At 37.6% G+C, this 16,947-nt stretch overlaps 1 protein-coding gene across 2 annotated transcripts in view; it reads left to right on the top strand.

Moving 5' to 3' along the window:
- LOC139121670 (RNA polymerase II elongation factor ELL-like) overlaps positions 1–16,561 on the top strand; it is a 76,361-nt gene extending 59,800 nt beyond the window's left edge. For both annotated transcript variants that reach the window (XM_070686749.1, XM_070686750.1), the window contains 3 exons: positions 8,066–8,514; positions 9,609–9,825; positions 10,776–16,561. In XM_070686749.1, the coding sequence (XP_070542850.1) occupies positions 8,066–8,514; positions 9,609–9,825; positions 10,776–10,892 (783 nt within the window). In that variant the 3' untranslated portion in view covers positions 10,893–16,561. The remainder of the gene's footprint in view (positions 1–8,065; positions 8,515–9,608; positions 9,826–10,775) is intronic.
- Positions 16,562–16,947: the final 386 nt, after the last annotated feature.

Below are 16,947 nucleotides of genomic sequence, written 5' to 3'. Positions count from 1 at the left end.
CAATTAGTCTAGAACATTCTCAAGGTCACTGCCCTCAATGACCTCACAACCTTGAATTCAATTAGTCATGTTTGGAATGTTCTGGAAAGTTGATTAGTTGTGTAAGGGAGATAATTTTAGAACAGTAATTAGCATGTCAATAAAGTTCTAGATTGTTCTTATATGCCTTTATAAAAGGGACGTGCTCAGCTTCCAGTCAGACTTTTGGGATCGTGTCTCTTGTGTGTTACTAAACTCCAGCAGTAGTCATTCTCAAGACTTTTCAAGACCTTCACTGCCAACGCTGGATTTATACTGTGGACTTTGTGCAGCTTCAAGCCTGCAAGCCAAAGGACTGTTCATTCATCCAACTGACTGTTACAACTCTGAGACTGGAGCTTTGCCGTCCCAGCTGAGATAAGTAGTCTGTACACTTTTAAAGCTTGTACTCTGTCCCTGACTTAGCAATTAGTTTTGTTTTCGTAATAAATTTTGTTTAAACGGAAACTGCTGAGTTCACCCTTTTGTTCGTTTTCTCTGCACGTAACAATTGGGGGCTCGTCCGGGATACGAATATTTTGAGCCGTTTGACAACATTTTGCCTACCTTTTCAAAACTACTGTATACTGTGAACTCAGCTAAATTCAATCATGGCGGAATTCAAGCCAGACGAATTTATGGATGACCTTGATCAGGACACATTTAATTCCCTCAGAAAAGACAACCTCATAGCACTGGCCAATTTCCTTAAAGTAGATGTCAAAAGATCTATGCGCAAGCGAGAAATACAGTTCAAGATTGCAAAACATTTAGTTAATTCTGGCCATTTTGAGGAGTCTGCCTTAAAAGATTATGAGCCTGAGTCTTCCTTCGAACTCAAAAAATTGGAATTAGAAATACAGGCAGATTTCGAGCTAAAAAAATTGGCATTAGAAAAAGAAAAAGAATTACAAATGAAAGAAAAAGAATTACAAATGGAAAAGGAGAGACAGGCATTAGAAAAAGAAAAAATACAAATGCAGTTAGAAATGGAAGAAAGACAGAAAGAGAGGGAATTGAAAATGAAAGAAAAGAATTGCAAATGGAAGAAAGACAAAGGGAGAAAGAAAGAGAGGAAAAAGAAAAGGAAAGAGAATTAGCAGAACACCGACTGCAGTTAGAAATAAAACGTTTAGAGCTTGGACAGTCAGGAAAATTCTTCCCTTCAGACAAGTTTGACATCACTAAGCATTTCAGGTTAGTTCCCCCTTTCCAAGAAAAGGATGTTGATAAATATTTCCTTCATTTTGAGAAAATTGCTCAGAGTCTTGATTGGCCTAAGGAGTCCTGGTCTATGCTTTTGCAGAGTGCTTTGGTGGGTAAAGCCAGAGAAATTTACATTCAGTTGTCAGTAGAGCAGGCTTCAAATTATGATTCTGTAAAGGAATTAATTCTCAAGGGCTATGAATTGGTGCCTGAAGCTTACCGTCAGAAATTTAGGGATTGTGAGAAGGTGAAAGATCAAACTTACGTTGAATTTGCTCGAACAAAAGAACAACTGTTTGATCGTTGGTGTTCTTCTGAAAAGGTCAGTCAGAATTATGACAAATTACGACAGCTTGTTTTGATTGAGGAATTTAAAAGGTGCATTCGGAGTGACATCAAGACATTTATCAATGAACAAAAGGCAGATACATTAGAGGTTGCTGCACGTTTGGCCGATGATTATTCATTGACCCACAAATCTCCTTTCTCAGCAAACCATCCCAGTCCTTTTCATACAGAAACAATGCAGGTAAATTTAACTCCTCCTTTTCATCCAAGAATTTCTCAAAGGACAGTAGGAAATCAAATGACAACAGTTCACAGAGTTCAAGTAACACTCCCACATCATCAGATCCCAAGTCTCAATCTCCTTCTGACAAACAGTTTGGTACACTTTCTTGTAATTATTGTAAGAAAGACGGCCATTTAATGTCAGATTGTTTCAAGTTGAAAAGAAAACGTGAAGGTCAAAGTGGTCAAAGTGGATCTAAGCCCACCGGCTTTATTTCTTCATCAACTCAATTAGAGTCTAATAATGTGTGCAACACATTTTCTGAGGTTAAACCCTCTTATCCCCAATTAATGAGGTCAAGGTCAATTCTTCTCAAGATAGCATTATGGGTATTTTCGAACCATTTATTCACGATGGTTTTATATCACTTTCTAGTGATTTTTCTTCCGCTACCCCTGTCAAAATTTTAAGAGATACCGGGGCTTCCCAGTCTCTTTGTTGGCAGATACCCTGCCGTTTTCTGAAAAGTCATTTTCAGGTTCTAAAGTTCTTATTAAGGGGGTAGATTGTAATGACTACATTCCTGTTCCTCTCCATAATGTCTATTTGTCTTCGGACTTTGTTTCTGGACCTGTGGCTTTAGGTATTAGGCCTTTTTTGCCTTTTGAAGGGATTCACCTTCTTCTTGGAAACGACCTTGCTGGGGACAAGGTCATTACTAATCCACTTGTGACTGATAATCCTAGTTTAGATCAGGATCCAGAGCCAATTGAACAAGAGATACCCGATTTATTTCCTTCATGTGCCATTACTCGAGCCATGTCAAAGAAAACTTCCGAGAATCAAAATACTCTCAAAAATAATGTCACAGATGTTGACTTAAATGACACCTTTCTCAGTCAGGTGTTTGACACGGATCATTCCGTTATCCCTCGTGGATTTGAAACTTCCAGTAAAACTTCTGCTGACCAAAGTCAGACATTTTCTAGATCAAATCTCATTGCAGAACAACACAAAGACCCAGATATTTTGTCTTTGTTTGACAGGGTAGATGATAAAGGTAAAACTTCACATAGCTCTGTTTCCTATTATACAACATCGGGTATTCTCATGCGTAAATGGAGACCTCCAGATGTTTTGGTTGATGACGATTGGGCTATAAACATCAAATTGTGGTTCCAAAGCCCTATCGTGCTGAAATATTGCGCCTGGCCCATGAAACCCCCTGGGCTGGTCACTTAGGAGTCAGGAAAACTTATCATAAAATTCTCAGTCACTTTTATTGGCCTAATCTCAGGCAGGATGTAACACATTTCTGTAAAACTTGTCACACATGTCAGATGGTAGGAAAGCCGAATCAGACCATTCCAAAGGCCCCTTTACAGCCAATTCCTGCATTTCAAGAACCATTTAGTAGGATTCTAATAGACTGTGTTGGGCCCCTACCAAAAACAAGATCAGGAAATGAGTACATGCTGACAATAATGTGTACATCAACTCGGTTCCCAGAAGCCATACCACTGAGAAATATAAAGACAAAGACTATAGTGAGAGCTTTAGTCAAATTTTTCACTTTATTTGGCCTCCCTAAATGTGTCCAGTCCGATCAAGGCTCCAACTTTATGTCTGGTATTTTTCAACAAGTAATGGATCAGCTAGGCATTAAACAGTATAGGTCATCCGCCTATCATCCAGAAAGTCAGGGTGCTCTTGAGAGATTTCATCAAACTTTGAAAAACATGATTAGGACCTACTGTTTTGACACAGAGAAGCAGTGGGATGAAGGAATTTATTTTTTGCTCTTTGCTGTTAGAGAGTCAATTCAGGAGTCTCTTGGTTTTAGCCCATTTGAGCTTGTATTTGGACATACAGTCCGTGGCCCACTTAAGCTCGTTAAAGAGAAATTCCTATCAGACGATGATGATTGTCTGAATATTTTGCAATATGTGTCAGATTTTCGTACGAAAACTCTCTAAAGCATGTGAATTAGCCAGAGAAAATCTTGAGTCATCTCAGCAGTCAATGAAAACCAATATGATAAAAGCACCTCAAAACGGAAGTTTGAACCAGGTCAAAAAGTTCTTGTTCTACTTCCAATTCCTGGCAAACCACTCCATGCTCGTTACTTTGGGCCATATCTAATTGATAAGAAATTGAGTGATTTAAATTACATCATAATAACACCTGACAGGCGAAAAAAAAAACAGCTATGTCACATAAATATGCTTAAGCCATATTTGGATAGGGATAATCCTACTATAACTCAGCCTGTCAGTACCGTCAGTTCTGGCCATTATGAAGATAGTGATACTGAAACTGACTTGAGTGAAAATACTCTAAACTCAAAGCTGGGCTCGGTCAAGCTTCAGAACTCAGAAATCCTGGAGAAGCTGGAGTCTACAAAGTTGGCACACCTCCAGCCAGAACACCAACAACAGCTGAAAGAACCAATCCATGAACATTTGTTCCAAGATGTTCCAACGAGACAAACATCATCTACCACAACGAAGATGTCTGCGACAGTAATCCAGTGGAACAACATCCAGACGGACTGAATCCTGCGAAAGCGGAATATCTCCAGGAGGAAGCCAAGTATTTGCCGAACAATGACTTTATCGAACTCAGTAAAATAACCGGACTTTGCCATGCATACTTTATGCCAAATTCAGTGCCATTTCAAGTTTTCCAACAACAAATTGCAAGAAGATAGTCATGGGACATCCTGTTTGCTACTTTTCACGCAAATTTAACAAATCCCAGAGAAACTACTCTACAATTGAAAAAGAGTGTTTATCTTTGATATTAGCTTTACAGCATTTTGAAGTTTTATGTTACTTCTTCAAATCAGCCAATAGTGGTTTATATTGATCACAACCCTCTTGTTTTTCTGCAGAAATTTAAAGGCAAAAATCAGAGATTGCTAAGATGGAGTTTAATGTTACAGGAGTTTAATCTTGATATTAGACATATCAAAGGCAGAGACAATTTAATTGCAGACTGTCTCTCTCGTATTTAGAGTTTATTGTTATTTCACTTTCAAGAAATTTTACTTTAGAGTAAAAAAAAAAAAAATTTGAGTACTTAAATCCTTTTCAAGATTACATTTGTAAAAGAAAGATTTTTCTTTGAAAAATTTTCTTTTTTTGAAGAGGGGGTGTGTCATGTAGGTCATTTACCCCACATCATCATGACCTGAGTTCAATTAGTCTAGAACATTCTCAAGGTCACTGCCCTCAATGACCTCACAACCTTGAATTCAATTAGTCATGTTTGGAATGTTCTGGAAAGTTGATTAGTTGTGTAAGGGAGATAATTTTAGAACAGTAATTAGCATGTCAATAAAAGTTCTAGATTGTTCTTATATGCCTTTATAAAAGGGACGTGCTCAGCTTCCAGTCAGACTTTTGGGATCGTGTCTCTTGTGTGTTACTAAACTCCAGCAGTAGTCATTCTCAAGACTTTTCAAGACCTTCATCGCCAACGCTGGATTTATACTGTGGACTTTGTGCAGCTTCAAGCCTGCAAGCCAAAGGACTGTTCATTCATCCAACTGACTGTTACAACTCTGAGACTGGAGCTTTGCCGTCCCAGCTGAGATAAGTAGTCTGTACACTTTTAAAGCTTGTACTCTGTCCCTGACTTAGCAATTAGTTTTGTTTTCGTAATAAATTTTGTTTAAACGGAAACTGCTGAGTTCACCCTTTTGTTCGTTTTCTCTGCACGTAACAGAGCCCATATGAATTTATACAATCAAATCTTTGAAAGTCAAAGATCTCAATCCCAGTTTCTCATAAAAGTTCTCTTTGACCTTGACATTCATGTGGCCTCTGTCATTTGTTTTTGCTACTTAATTTTGTTAAGTGTATCTGTTCATTTTGAGTGAAAGCTGATACACAGCATATGTCAAGAAATTGAAATCTTTACCATTTGCCCTTTAACCCTTTGCACCCTGACCCCCTGGTACTCTATGACGTCATCGGACATTTCTGTCCGAACCGGGTTCAAAGGGTTAAGGCAGTATGCGCCTCGAAAATAAAAGGCGTAAACTTTTGCTCAAACTTTCCTCAATGAAACTTTCCAGTAAAAATCAGGGGTCACAGTGCAAAGTTTGGTACTAGAGAACAAATAACCTGATATTACTGATATTTGAAATTCAAAATGGCCGCCATCCCAGTGTAGTTCTATGGGAAAAATAAAATTTTTGATTTTCAAAAAATTACGATGGTGAAAATTTTTCTTACCTCAAGAGCCTTTACAGTAAATGAGCCCCAGCAAGCATTAGACTGGAAAAGTATTGAGAAAAATTTAAGAATCCACATATCTGTCCCCATTGCACATTCTACCTTAATAGGTATTTTCAGTGAGTTTTTACTGCCTTAAGTTTCACTGAGTCAATAAGCAGATAACATCAGAATCCAACATAACCTTGACCGGTGGCAATGACCTGAACACACATGACCCAGGTCAATACTGTGATTTTGTTGGATACCCGGGTACCTCTAATTAAGCAAATACATTGACCCTTTGTTCAAATTATTGAGGTTCATAACACAGCCCTTTGTGTGAACAGCATCAGTCTTTGACATGTGTTTAGGCATAATGGTAGAAGGTTCTGCCAATCTGACCAGCTTTGGAATGGAATAATGTTGTGACCAAGATGTGTCAGTAGAGAGAGTGGTGAGATGTGATATGTTGCTTGGTGTGCTGTTTGTGACATCAGCATATTTCCTGTATTTCTGTCTCCAGACTACCCTCCTCCTCCTCCTCACCTGTTTCCATGTTTTATCTTTTAAAAGCAGTAACGGAGTCTTTTGTCAGACGAAAGATAATAAGATCAATCAGTGTGAATAAATTTGAAGCCCTGAGGTTGATGATGATGATGGTTTGGTTTGGCTTGTGTCCAGTGTTTACACAGATAACATTTCACAAAAGAGCTTTTTATGAAGGCATAGCAAACAGTTACTTATCTAAGTGCCCCTCCACAACATTAAACAGGTCCCTACATGTTTTAAACCATCAAATCCCATCATGTTGTTTTTATGACTTCAGCACAGTAACAGCTTTCCACCAGTGCCTGTCATAAAAAAGTGTATACACAACCTGATAAATTTTCCCCACTTGATTTCTAATAATTGAAAGTTCAAAATCGAAGAACTCTGAATTTCCATCTACTTCACTGTGACTTTTAATAGACCTTTACCCCCCTCCCCCTTTCACATCGCAATAATATTACATGAAGCCTATTTCCATATAACCATTTCCACCATGGCCTCAACCTTTGACCTTTAATCTGACCTTGTTATCCAGTGTCTATGTTTAACTTACCTTCCTCTGTATGACCTTTGATGTTCCACTGAGATATTCTCACGTAGTGTTTTACGCTAACATTTGGGAATACAAGTGGTAAATAACTTTTATGGTTATTAGGTCGTATCCTCTCACGTACACGGCATTTCAGAACTCTTTTGAGTCAGTTTAAACATTTCTGAAAATTTCTGTCCATCATCCCTTTAGCAGTACATGTAATATGTATTTTCTTGTGTCACACAGAACGTGTTTACGTCAGTGGGGTGTAAATTTTGCCTAGAGGGCGCACTTCTCACGAAATCCAATAACCCCTCTACTGTTATACACCACATATTTTGTCTAACTGTCCAGAATACCTCTTCACCCTGTGACCCCACATTGACATTTGCCAACATGGCGTACCTCTTGATCCTCGAGTATCATATATGATCAGTTAAATGACATCATGATAGGGACCACCATCGCAAAAGACCAGATGATGATACCACTGCTCAGTCTAGTAGATATAGCTGGGTATAATTGCTTTTACATAGTTACCAAAACATTTCTGTGTGCAGTAGAAGCAGTCAACTTGAAGAATTACTACTGCTGCACAATTGAAGAAAGTTTCTTTCCAATCTCAGAGATGGCATATCTTTTTTTGATTGCAAAAACCAAATGTTACAAAATTACAGTTTGTAATAAAATTGCAGATGGTCGTTATAACGATAACAAAATGATAAAAAGCTAGATTATTGATGTTACTGCAGTGATTTTGATGTAGGTTTGCATTTTGTGTCAGCTGGTTGAACCCTCCATTTCCATTTCACATAGAGATGTCAAATATATTGCACAAAAGAAAAAACTGGTTACTATATTTAACTGTCAAGGGGTTAGACAACATAATGTCCAGTGTTTTCTCTCTAAATCACAGGTAAATTCACGCTCCCTGTATTGGTATATCTTGAGTGTGACTCGTATCACAGGTTGTGTGTTCAAATCTGTTAAAATATTACTATTTTTTTTTCCTTTTCTTCCTTTCAGAAAAGAGCTGCCGAGCCTGATATCATTGACCCGAAGTACAAGAAGCCACGTATTGCCCACTCAGCCAAAGTTCCCACAAATAACAACACAATTTCGAACAGTGGCGTCGTGAATAACACTTTACTGAGTATCAAATCTGACGCCGTAAGTTCAACGAGACTCTCACCCACCTTGGATAAAGTGTCCGGCACACAGGACAGCAGGCTCAAAGAACAGGAGAGGAGAAAGCTGAAGGCGGAAAGGAAAGCGAACAAAGATACTGTGAAAACTAGCCCTGTTAGAGATAAGAATAGCAAAGTTAGTCCAAATAGGGGGCTGACCAAAAGCAGCCCTGATGTAGTTAGAGAGTCTGGTAGGACTGGTCAGGAAAATAGTAAACGAACTGAAGGTTTGCATAATGGAACAAGTCAAGTAGCTTCCTCCGCTTCAACCATTCCACATTACATGACGTAAGTAGAACTTTTAGGTTTATGACTTTTCTAATTCTGTTTCCTTGGTCAGGAGCTTTGATACTGCCAGCCTGGGTGCTGGCTGTGGCTTTAGGATGTAACACCAAGTGTGATCGCCACATTCCCAGACCCCAGCCTGCTCAAATGTCCCGTATTTCTCTGGTACAATATATGCAAATGAGTAGATATGAGACACTGATGATTTGACTGAGGTAACACTGTTCTGTCATTGTCGATTCCGTGACTCGCATTAAATGCAATATATCATACACTATCAGAAAGGTGCAAAATATAACTGATGACTTGTCAGTAGCAAAAATAAGATGAAACACCATCATGAATGTGGTTTCCACAGCCTGGTGGTGACATCATTGTAACTCATGAATATTTAATATCAATGGAATTCATGCCAAGTAGACTTATCTGGTGTATTTCACACACGCTGTAGAAGATTTCATGCATATGGTGAAGTAAATACTTCAGTTGGGCCAGTATAGGATATTAAATGCATCTGTGTGTGTATTTGTTACCGTTATTAACTTGACAATGTCTGACAATAGTAACCAAGTATTGTGGTTAGTCTTATATCATTGCCAGTTGACAAATATCTCAATTAATGAGCCAACAGTGGGGAATTTTATGTGATTTTACTGACATGATACATTCAATTCTATTTGTATTTGTGTGTTGGTGTGAAATATTTGTTACCCATGTGTCATTTGTAACTGCAAACATCATAATGTAGAGACAAACATTGGTCTTGTACATGCATAGCGCCATCTATGGCCATAACTATACAAAACATTACAGTACAATACATGATATGTCAGTCTGTCAGAAAATTCACCTACACCTTCTGAAATTTTGTGTTCTCGTCATGTAGGGCCCTCTCTGAAAAATCTGTCTGTACCAAACATCGAGTGTTAAATTTCAGTCTATCCATGTACATTTACTCATGGTGGACTGAAAATATGGTTGTAGAAACAATATTTTAATTTTAATACTGTCAAATTTCTAGTGTCTTTCAGTTGGTCACCAAATTTTTTGTATTGAGATGAAAGTAATATGAATATTACTGTCTGTACTGTTTGCAGAAAATACTCGACAATTACTTCAAGAGAACAGAGACAACGTTACAAAGATGATTTCAATGCAGAGTATGATAAGTATAGGGAACTGCACAACAAAGTCGACACCATTACCAAGAAATTTATAAAGCTGCAGATGCAATTGGAGAACACACCAGAAGGAAGTCACAATTATGAATATATTAAGAGTCAAGTTGTCGATGAATATGAGATCATTAAAACGGTAAGTGTATGATTTAAAGTTCTTTTCTCCATCTACAAAGCACTCAACGGATTTACTTACACCAAATTACTTTATGGAGCTCATCCAGTGAAAGCAATCCTGCGTTCATCTGCTAAATGTCTGTTGAAGGAACCCAGCTACAACCTTGAGTCATATGGTGGTCGAGCATTCTCTTGTACTGTGCCTCGATTGTGGAATAAACTTCCCATTGAACTTAGACAGAAGCCCTCAACCACTAACTTCAGAAGGAATCTTAAAACTTACTTATTTACTGAAGCGTTTGCTTTATAACTGTTCAGTGCCTCTGAATTGTGGTAACATAAGATATGTTGCTCTATCAATTATTGATTGATTGATTGATTACTTTATTAAGCAAATGTTCTTTTTTAATTGGTGCATGAATGTGTCCATTGGATGTTAATGCATGCTTTCCGTCTAGCTTTCAAACGTCTTTACACGACTTTTCGTTGAATTGCAATATAATATTTAATCTAGCCCTGTGAATATTCTTAGCAGATCAACAAGAAAATTATCAAAAAAATCACTTTCAGTGTCTGGAATGTAGATATGGAATGACTTTCATTCAAAATTCTGCAGTGTCAATGTGTGGAAATTCCAAGAGTATGCCAGTTTATGGACAATTACATAATGTACATCTAAATAACCTGTATTCAAGTGCATATGTTGTCTGTATCAAAGATCTTGTAACACAAGATATTCATCTAGATCTATTATATGTCCTGAAAACTGGCAAGTGACCTATTCTGGTATATTCGTACTGGGTATGCTCCTTACATTCAAAGTTGCCAAATGCCGTGGTTTGAATTTCTGTATGTGTAACAACACTCCATCCATCTGTGTACTAACCGTTATTCTGCCGTGAAATGACCATGTCTTTGCGAATCCAAAGTTGTTTTATAATGAATCCTTTTCTGTCGTCTGCTCTGCAGGAACACCCCGACTTTCAAGAAGAGAAAAAGCACTGTCAGTCGCTGCACGCCAAACTGGCCCGCATCAAGGAACTCATCCTTGCATACGACCAGAGTCAACTAATGGAGGCATCATAGTGGCAAAACAACGTCAATATCACATTCAAGTGCAATTAGACCAAAAAAAAAATATATAAAGGATGAAAGTTTAAAAAGTATTACTGACACGACTAATTCCCCTGCTTTTTCAGCAGTACAATTATTGTTTTTCTCAATGATGTAAATATCACTTCTTCTGCTCCTGTCTGATGCATTTCACAGAGTGTGAAAAGGGTGTTGCAAAAATATAATGTATTACCGCATAATGAGTTCAATTTCTGGCTTCTTGTAGCCCCTACTTTCATACACTACTCAACTGGGAAAAAAGTGCTTGCCAACTTTGGAAAAGAGAATAATAATTCAGGCATTGCTAAATTAAAAAAAAGCAAAAACACAAAAGAAAAAATATGAATACTGTTAAAAAAATTGCATCAGTAATCTTTAATTTGTTTTTAAATCAGATACATCAGTGCGATCATGCACTTGATTGTTAAATGCTCATCCACACAGGGGTCAAAGGTCGCCAGGAGTGCACAATTTTCAAAGCAAGTGCTTTAATATTGGACTTTTCTACCCCGAATCGCGTAATGGAGATCTTAGCAGTGGTGATCATTTCAGTCTGTAGTTTCATTTTCCATCATCAAAATTTTCAAATCAATTTAAAAAAAGAGAAAAGTACTGAAAAACAATTAACAACTACAACAATATCAGCTCAAATATTGCCAGAACTCTCTTTCTATCATTTTTTTTCTGGTATAAAAGAAACTTTAAATCATTCATTTCTTGTGTGTGTATTGGAAATTCTCAAGATTTTATTGTAATTTAGCAAGTCTTCCAAATGTTTTCAGCAACACCTTTTTTGAATCAGTTACCATGACAGAATCTCTTTAAAAGGTATGAAATATCATTTGTGAAAATAATTATGAAAATGATTTTATATCGATAATGTCACCTTTTTCGCTGATCAAAACTTTGGTCTGGAGTTGCAAGTCAAAGAAGGTTGACATAACCTTTGACCTTTATATGTTACGTTGCTCTTTGGCCAATCCCTGATGGTCTTTTTAGACCTTGACCGCTGGTGAACGCAACATATCAACCAACTTTTCAAAAGCTGTTGATAGTTACCGTACCAGCACTTGAAGTCCAGAATGATTTATAATTGTGAAATCATCCTCAGTGAGTGTAACTTTGTGAAAAGACAGGGCCAAACAGAAGATGTCAAGGGCTAATTTTCAAATCACAGAGAAAACTTCTTTCTCAAATGATGTTGAAACATCCACAGATCTCAGAAACTGATCATTGGCTTTCACGTTCTGCGGTCTGTTTCACCACAATTGGTTGTGATGACTTTCAGTGTTACAACTCTGTATGTTCTATGGGAGATGTTTGGCATCTTCTGATCAAGATTCTAATTTTATTTTCAACCACTGAAAAACTAACTATCAAATGGCACAAATTTAAAAAAACAAGTTTTTTCCAGTGATATGATGACAAGTTACTTGACTAAAATTTGATGAATTTTTTTTTCCTCTAAGATGAATGGTTATTTAAAATGTGTAAAGAATTTCAAGGCAAATTATGTATTTACATCAGCTTAATGTATATGTTGAAGTGGAATGCTATCTCTCGTTGGCTAATGTTTTTGACTCCTGCCAGTACAGTTAAACCAATTTTGCAGTGCTTGAAACAAAGGAAACTGATCTCACATATCAGGTTAATCAATTGCTAGCATGTCCAAGAAACAGTTGTTTGCTCTCCAGAATGGGGCAATTTTGTAGAGGGGGGGATAAATGGGGGGGCCTGTGATGTTTTATTTTTTAATGAGGGTTAATCCCAGCTCATCAAAGTCACTGCGAGAAACCTAGTCGTGCATCAAAATGTGTGGCTGATATAAGTTATTTACAAGCACCTCAAAGATTTGGGGGAAAAGCAAAGTGTAATTAAATTAAAAAATGATTGGATATAGACCATTGCTATGGAAACAGACTTAGGATATTTATTGTGAAATTCTGAAAGCATTATCAAGGTGGATTTGCTACAACTGTTATAGCGCCCTCACATGTTGCTGTACATGCCTTTGTTTTTATGAAACTAAAACCCTGTGTTTTGGCTGTGAGGAGAAGTTTGTGCAGTCCATTTCACTTTCCATTGCAGTTTTAAGATTGACTAATACAGGTGTCAACAGAAAATTTGAAAGGTGTTTCCAGATTAGTGATGGATTTTTGGCTCAGCTGCCATAATTTGAGCAATGCTAACTTGCCAATGAGCAGCCTGGTAAGAATGATTGTGCCATTGACTGTGGTTGGCACAAGAGATGCCATTCCAGTTTGATATGGTATTTCCCACCAGTCCAGTCATTGAAATCTGAAATACTTACACCACAGTAAAATTTTCTGTATTTTCAGTACATCTGTATTCTAAAAACTGACTGGAAAAATGGACCGACAATTACCGAACAGCTAATTGAACAATTACTTTGTAAAGAAGCAATGGCTATATATTTTGATGATATTTTCATCATTTCTGTTCCATAAATGTAAAAATAAATACATATTCAAGTTCTCCTCAAAGTATACATAGTGTTTTGAAATACAAAATGTTACATTGGCAAGACAGTGCAGTGAGGATAATATGTGATGTCACTGTTAACAAATGAATTCCAGTGTGAACTATTAACATATGTAATTCAGTCGTTAACAATAACATTTGAGATTACACATGGATGGACAAACTGATTTCAACGTGATTTGGGGAGTAAACAGGACATTTTCTTTTACCAACGGAACAAAAATACTTGAAAATACGTCAAAAGTAATAGCTGATTGAGGTTTTTATAGAGCACTGCAAATCTACTTTGATAATTTAGGTGCTCACCTTTTCAGTTCCACCCTGGGTTTAAAAGTGCACCACCCATCCCTCTGTCAAAGGTTTTAGAATTGTCAGTGAAGTTGTTTCCAAGAACTCTCTCTCAGATGAGAAATGTTGGAAGACGCTGATATGCAAGAGAGGGATCACAGGTGGCATTGTGTTTTTTCATGCCAGTAATTTTAGATATTGTTTTAGTTTGGTTCTGTTTTAACAGTGACTGTGTGCTGCACCTTTTTTTTGTAAAGAGATGAAAAGCAAATATTTTACAGAGACGAATATTCAAGTGTCACATACGGCACTTCACCACTCACAAAATCTACTGTGATCACCGAGACAGTAGTGTATGATGAAACTCACAGTATTTTGTAAGCGAAACTCCTTTCAGTTCTACTGTGTATCTCACAGGCAGAAACTCCACACATGGCAACTGAACAGTTACCAAGTTTCCGGGGGAAAAAAGAAGGCTTTTTGTCAATTTTGTGCTTCCTTGTCACCCACCAAACTGATTGGACTTGGCATAGTTAGATAACTCCAGGTGTTTCCTTGCTATCCGTGTTTGCTTCAACTCCATGCTACGAGCAGACAATGTAAATTGTTAACGTCCAGCTGCAATCTCAGGCATGTTATTTTTCTTCCAAAACAACACAGCACCTTGCCAATTTTACTGCAACTCACCAGTTCATATCTATCTTTAAAGACCAAATTTTGGGGTTTTGATAGAAACCAAGGCATGTTGAAGGCAGTACCGTAGTACAGTTTGCATGGCTGACTAGTCACGCTTCTTTAATAGACTCTAAAAAATCATCGTAATCATTTATAAAAGTTTCAGTGTGATCAAGACTGTATTGTTTATGTATTCATTCATCTGTGCCCACACTATTCAAACAACTCCACATAATTCAAGTTTTTGTCAAAACTTGCAAATGATAATCCAACATTTGTAGCAGAAGATTCATAGTGCAACAGTGGGTGCTGAGTTCCACTGGACACCCAGTCTCTACACTTTGCAATCTTTTGTTGTCAAACTGTACTAGGTGCTGCTGTCTGTGCTCAGAACGCAACAAGCCCCTGAACTGGGATTCCTTGCCATCAAAAGGGAAGAAATTCACATCTAAAGCCTTCAGAATTGTTTCTTCAAGTACAGATTCAGTTGCCTTGTAGCTGCAGCCTGTCCCGTGCCAACTCTATAGCATGTTTCAAAGCAATGGTATGCGAAACACTCAATGTAGAGGACAGGTTGTTCATTTCTACAGTGGCTTGTTGTTTGTTTCTCATGCATTTTTCAAGTTGTATTTAGGCACAGGCCACTAGATCTTTGGCTAGAGTGGCCACATTTTGGCTTAGGACATGCCACATGAATACTGACCATCCCTAAGCTCTGATGGCCATCCCTATTGCAGTATGGAAATCCCACTCTTCTCCCATGGAGTGATTATGCAAGCTGTGTCCTTAATACCACAAAATTTATTGCAGGGCATTTAGAATGGCGCGGGGAGACATACAAGTGGCCCTTTACTGTTACCTTTTGATGTAGCTACCCAGTTAGATGCTAGTGTCTAGAACATCGGCTACATTCCCAGCGGTGAGGTTTGGTAAAGTCATTTCTTCAATGGCACTGAATCGGCCTACCTGTCAGGCTGCCCATAGCAGACTGCCGTTTTGAAACTGATTCTTTGTTTTCGCAGTTATATTCTTTCAAAAAACTGAATTGGTTCAGAATAGTGGTGTACTCAAGTAGTTCTCTGACTGACGCATGCGCAATGTATTTTTAATTGAGGTCACTGGTGAGAATTGAACAGGAAAGGAAAAACAATGGTCTGTAAATTGTATATATATATATGAACAAATGTGTGGCCACTTTATGTTTTAAAGTAGGTTGGTTCTGTTTCTGTGAAACACTATAACCAACGCAATTCATGGAAGCGAGACACTTTGTGTGCGTATCATTGCCAATGATTGAGAACAGATGAGTGGAAAGGTGGATTGAAAAGATACTCGCTGACTTACAAGTGCCAATGAATTAACATAATACAAAGGAAGCTTGTATCTTTTTGGTTCCAGTTTTCTTGAAGTCTGTGACTGATCCTGTCTGTGTTCTCTGCATTTTCGACACCACAGTGACACATCTGTGATATCAAACAGTTGCAAAGAACTGCCAAAGTTTGTACACACAACCCACACGACCCGGAGATTGTTGTATTTATATGCGAAGATTTTAATAAAGATTTAGATGCAAAGTCCCCATATTTGTAATGACAGTGTTGATAGCATTCTAAGCAAGCTTTTGTCTCTGTTGAGTTTGAATTTGAGACCAGTCTAAGTTCAATCACAACCAAGGTTTACAATTGATTGAGAGAGGCCCTTCATTGACATAAAAATATGTCGTGAGGTGAATGCGGCACACACATTGTACTGCAGAGGAATTGATATAAGTTGGCTTTATTTCACAGTTTTACTGTTTTTGGTTCATTTACAAGGTTTGAACAAATGAAGTTGCTAGTAAATAAAGTATTGTAATTATTACGTTTTTTGACAAGCTTTAGGGTCAATTTAGCCAAATTCACTGATACCTAGTGAAGTTTGCACAAAATTCACAGAGAGTAGTTAATTTTACAGTACTATAATCCACATGTCACAAACAGACACCATTTCCCCAGACACTGTGCAGGTGTCGCCGTCAGAGAAATGTCTCACCTTTGACCTTTAAACTTGCTGTATTTTCTCTCTTTCTGCCACAGGCTTTGTGACATATCCAAAGTCGGCGTTTAATTCCACGCATCCAGGTCACTTTACTTAGCTATGTTACCAATAAAGACATTTCAAGTCATCGAGCATAATAATTGCCATTTGTTCTGGTATTTTTTAAACGCCATTGCCCCAAAAGAACACTGAAGCAGTAAAGCTTTTTAACTGTTTGTTTGTTGTAGCCTGTTTTCTCAAGGAGACAGCAGCAATACAAGATTGCTGTGTAACTGTCTTTGTGTGCAATCAAACCGATAATCAATACCTTTATATCTGATGAATTTTTCATATCAGTGATTATTACATAGAACATTTACTTTATAAAATTATTATGATACCAAATATAATGGATTATAGACACTTTGCTTAAAGGGGTACTGTCAACTGTTCCCATTTTGCCACAGTTACCATGGAAAGAAAAAAATCAACCAATCAGATTTTAAGCGGGTGGCCGCTTTTCAAAAAACAGCGCCCTCACATGGGC

Source organism: Ptychodera flava, chromosome 21, assembly GCF_041260155.1.
Source record: "Ptychodera flava strain L36383 chromosome 21, AS_Pfla_20210202, whole genome shotgun sequence".
Taxonomy (NCBI): Eukaryota; Metazoa; Hemichordata; class Enteropneusta; family Ptychoderidae; genus Ptychodera; species Ptychodera flava.
The sequence above is the reverse complement of the archived record's forward strand: the minus strand, read 5'-3'. Positions and strand labels throughout refer to the sequence as shown.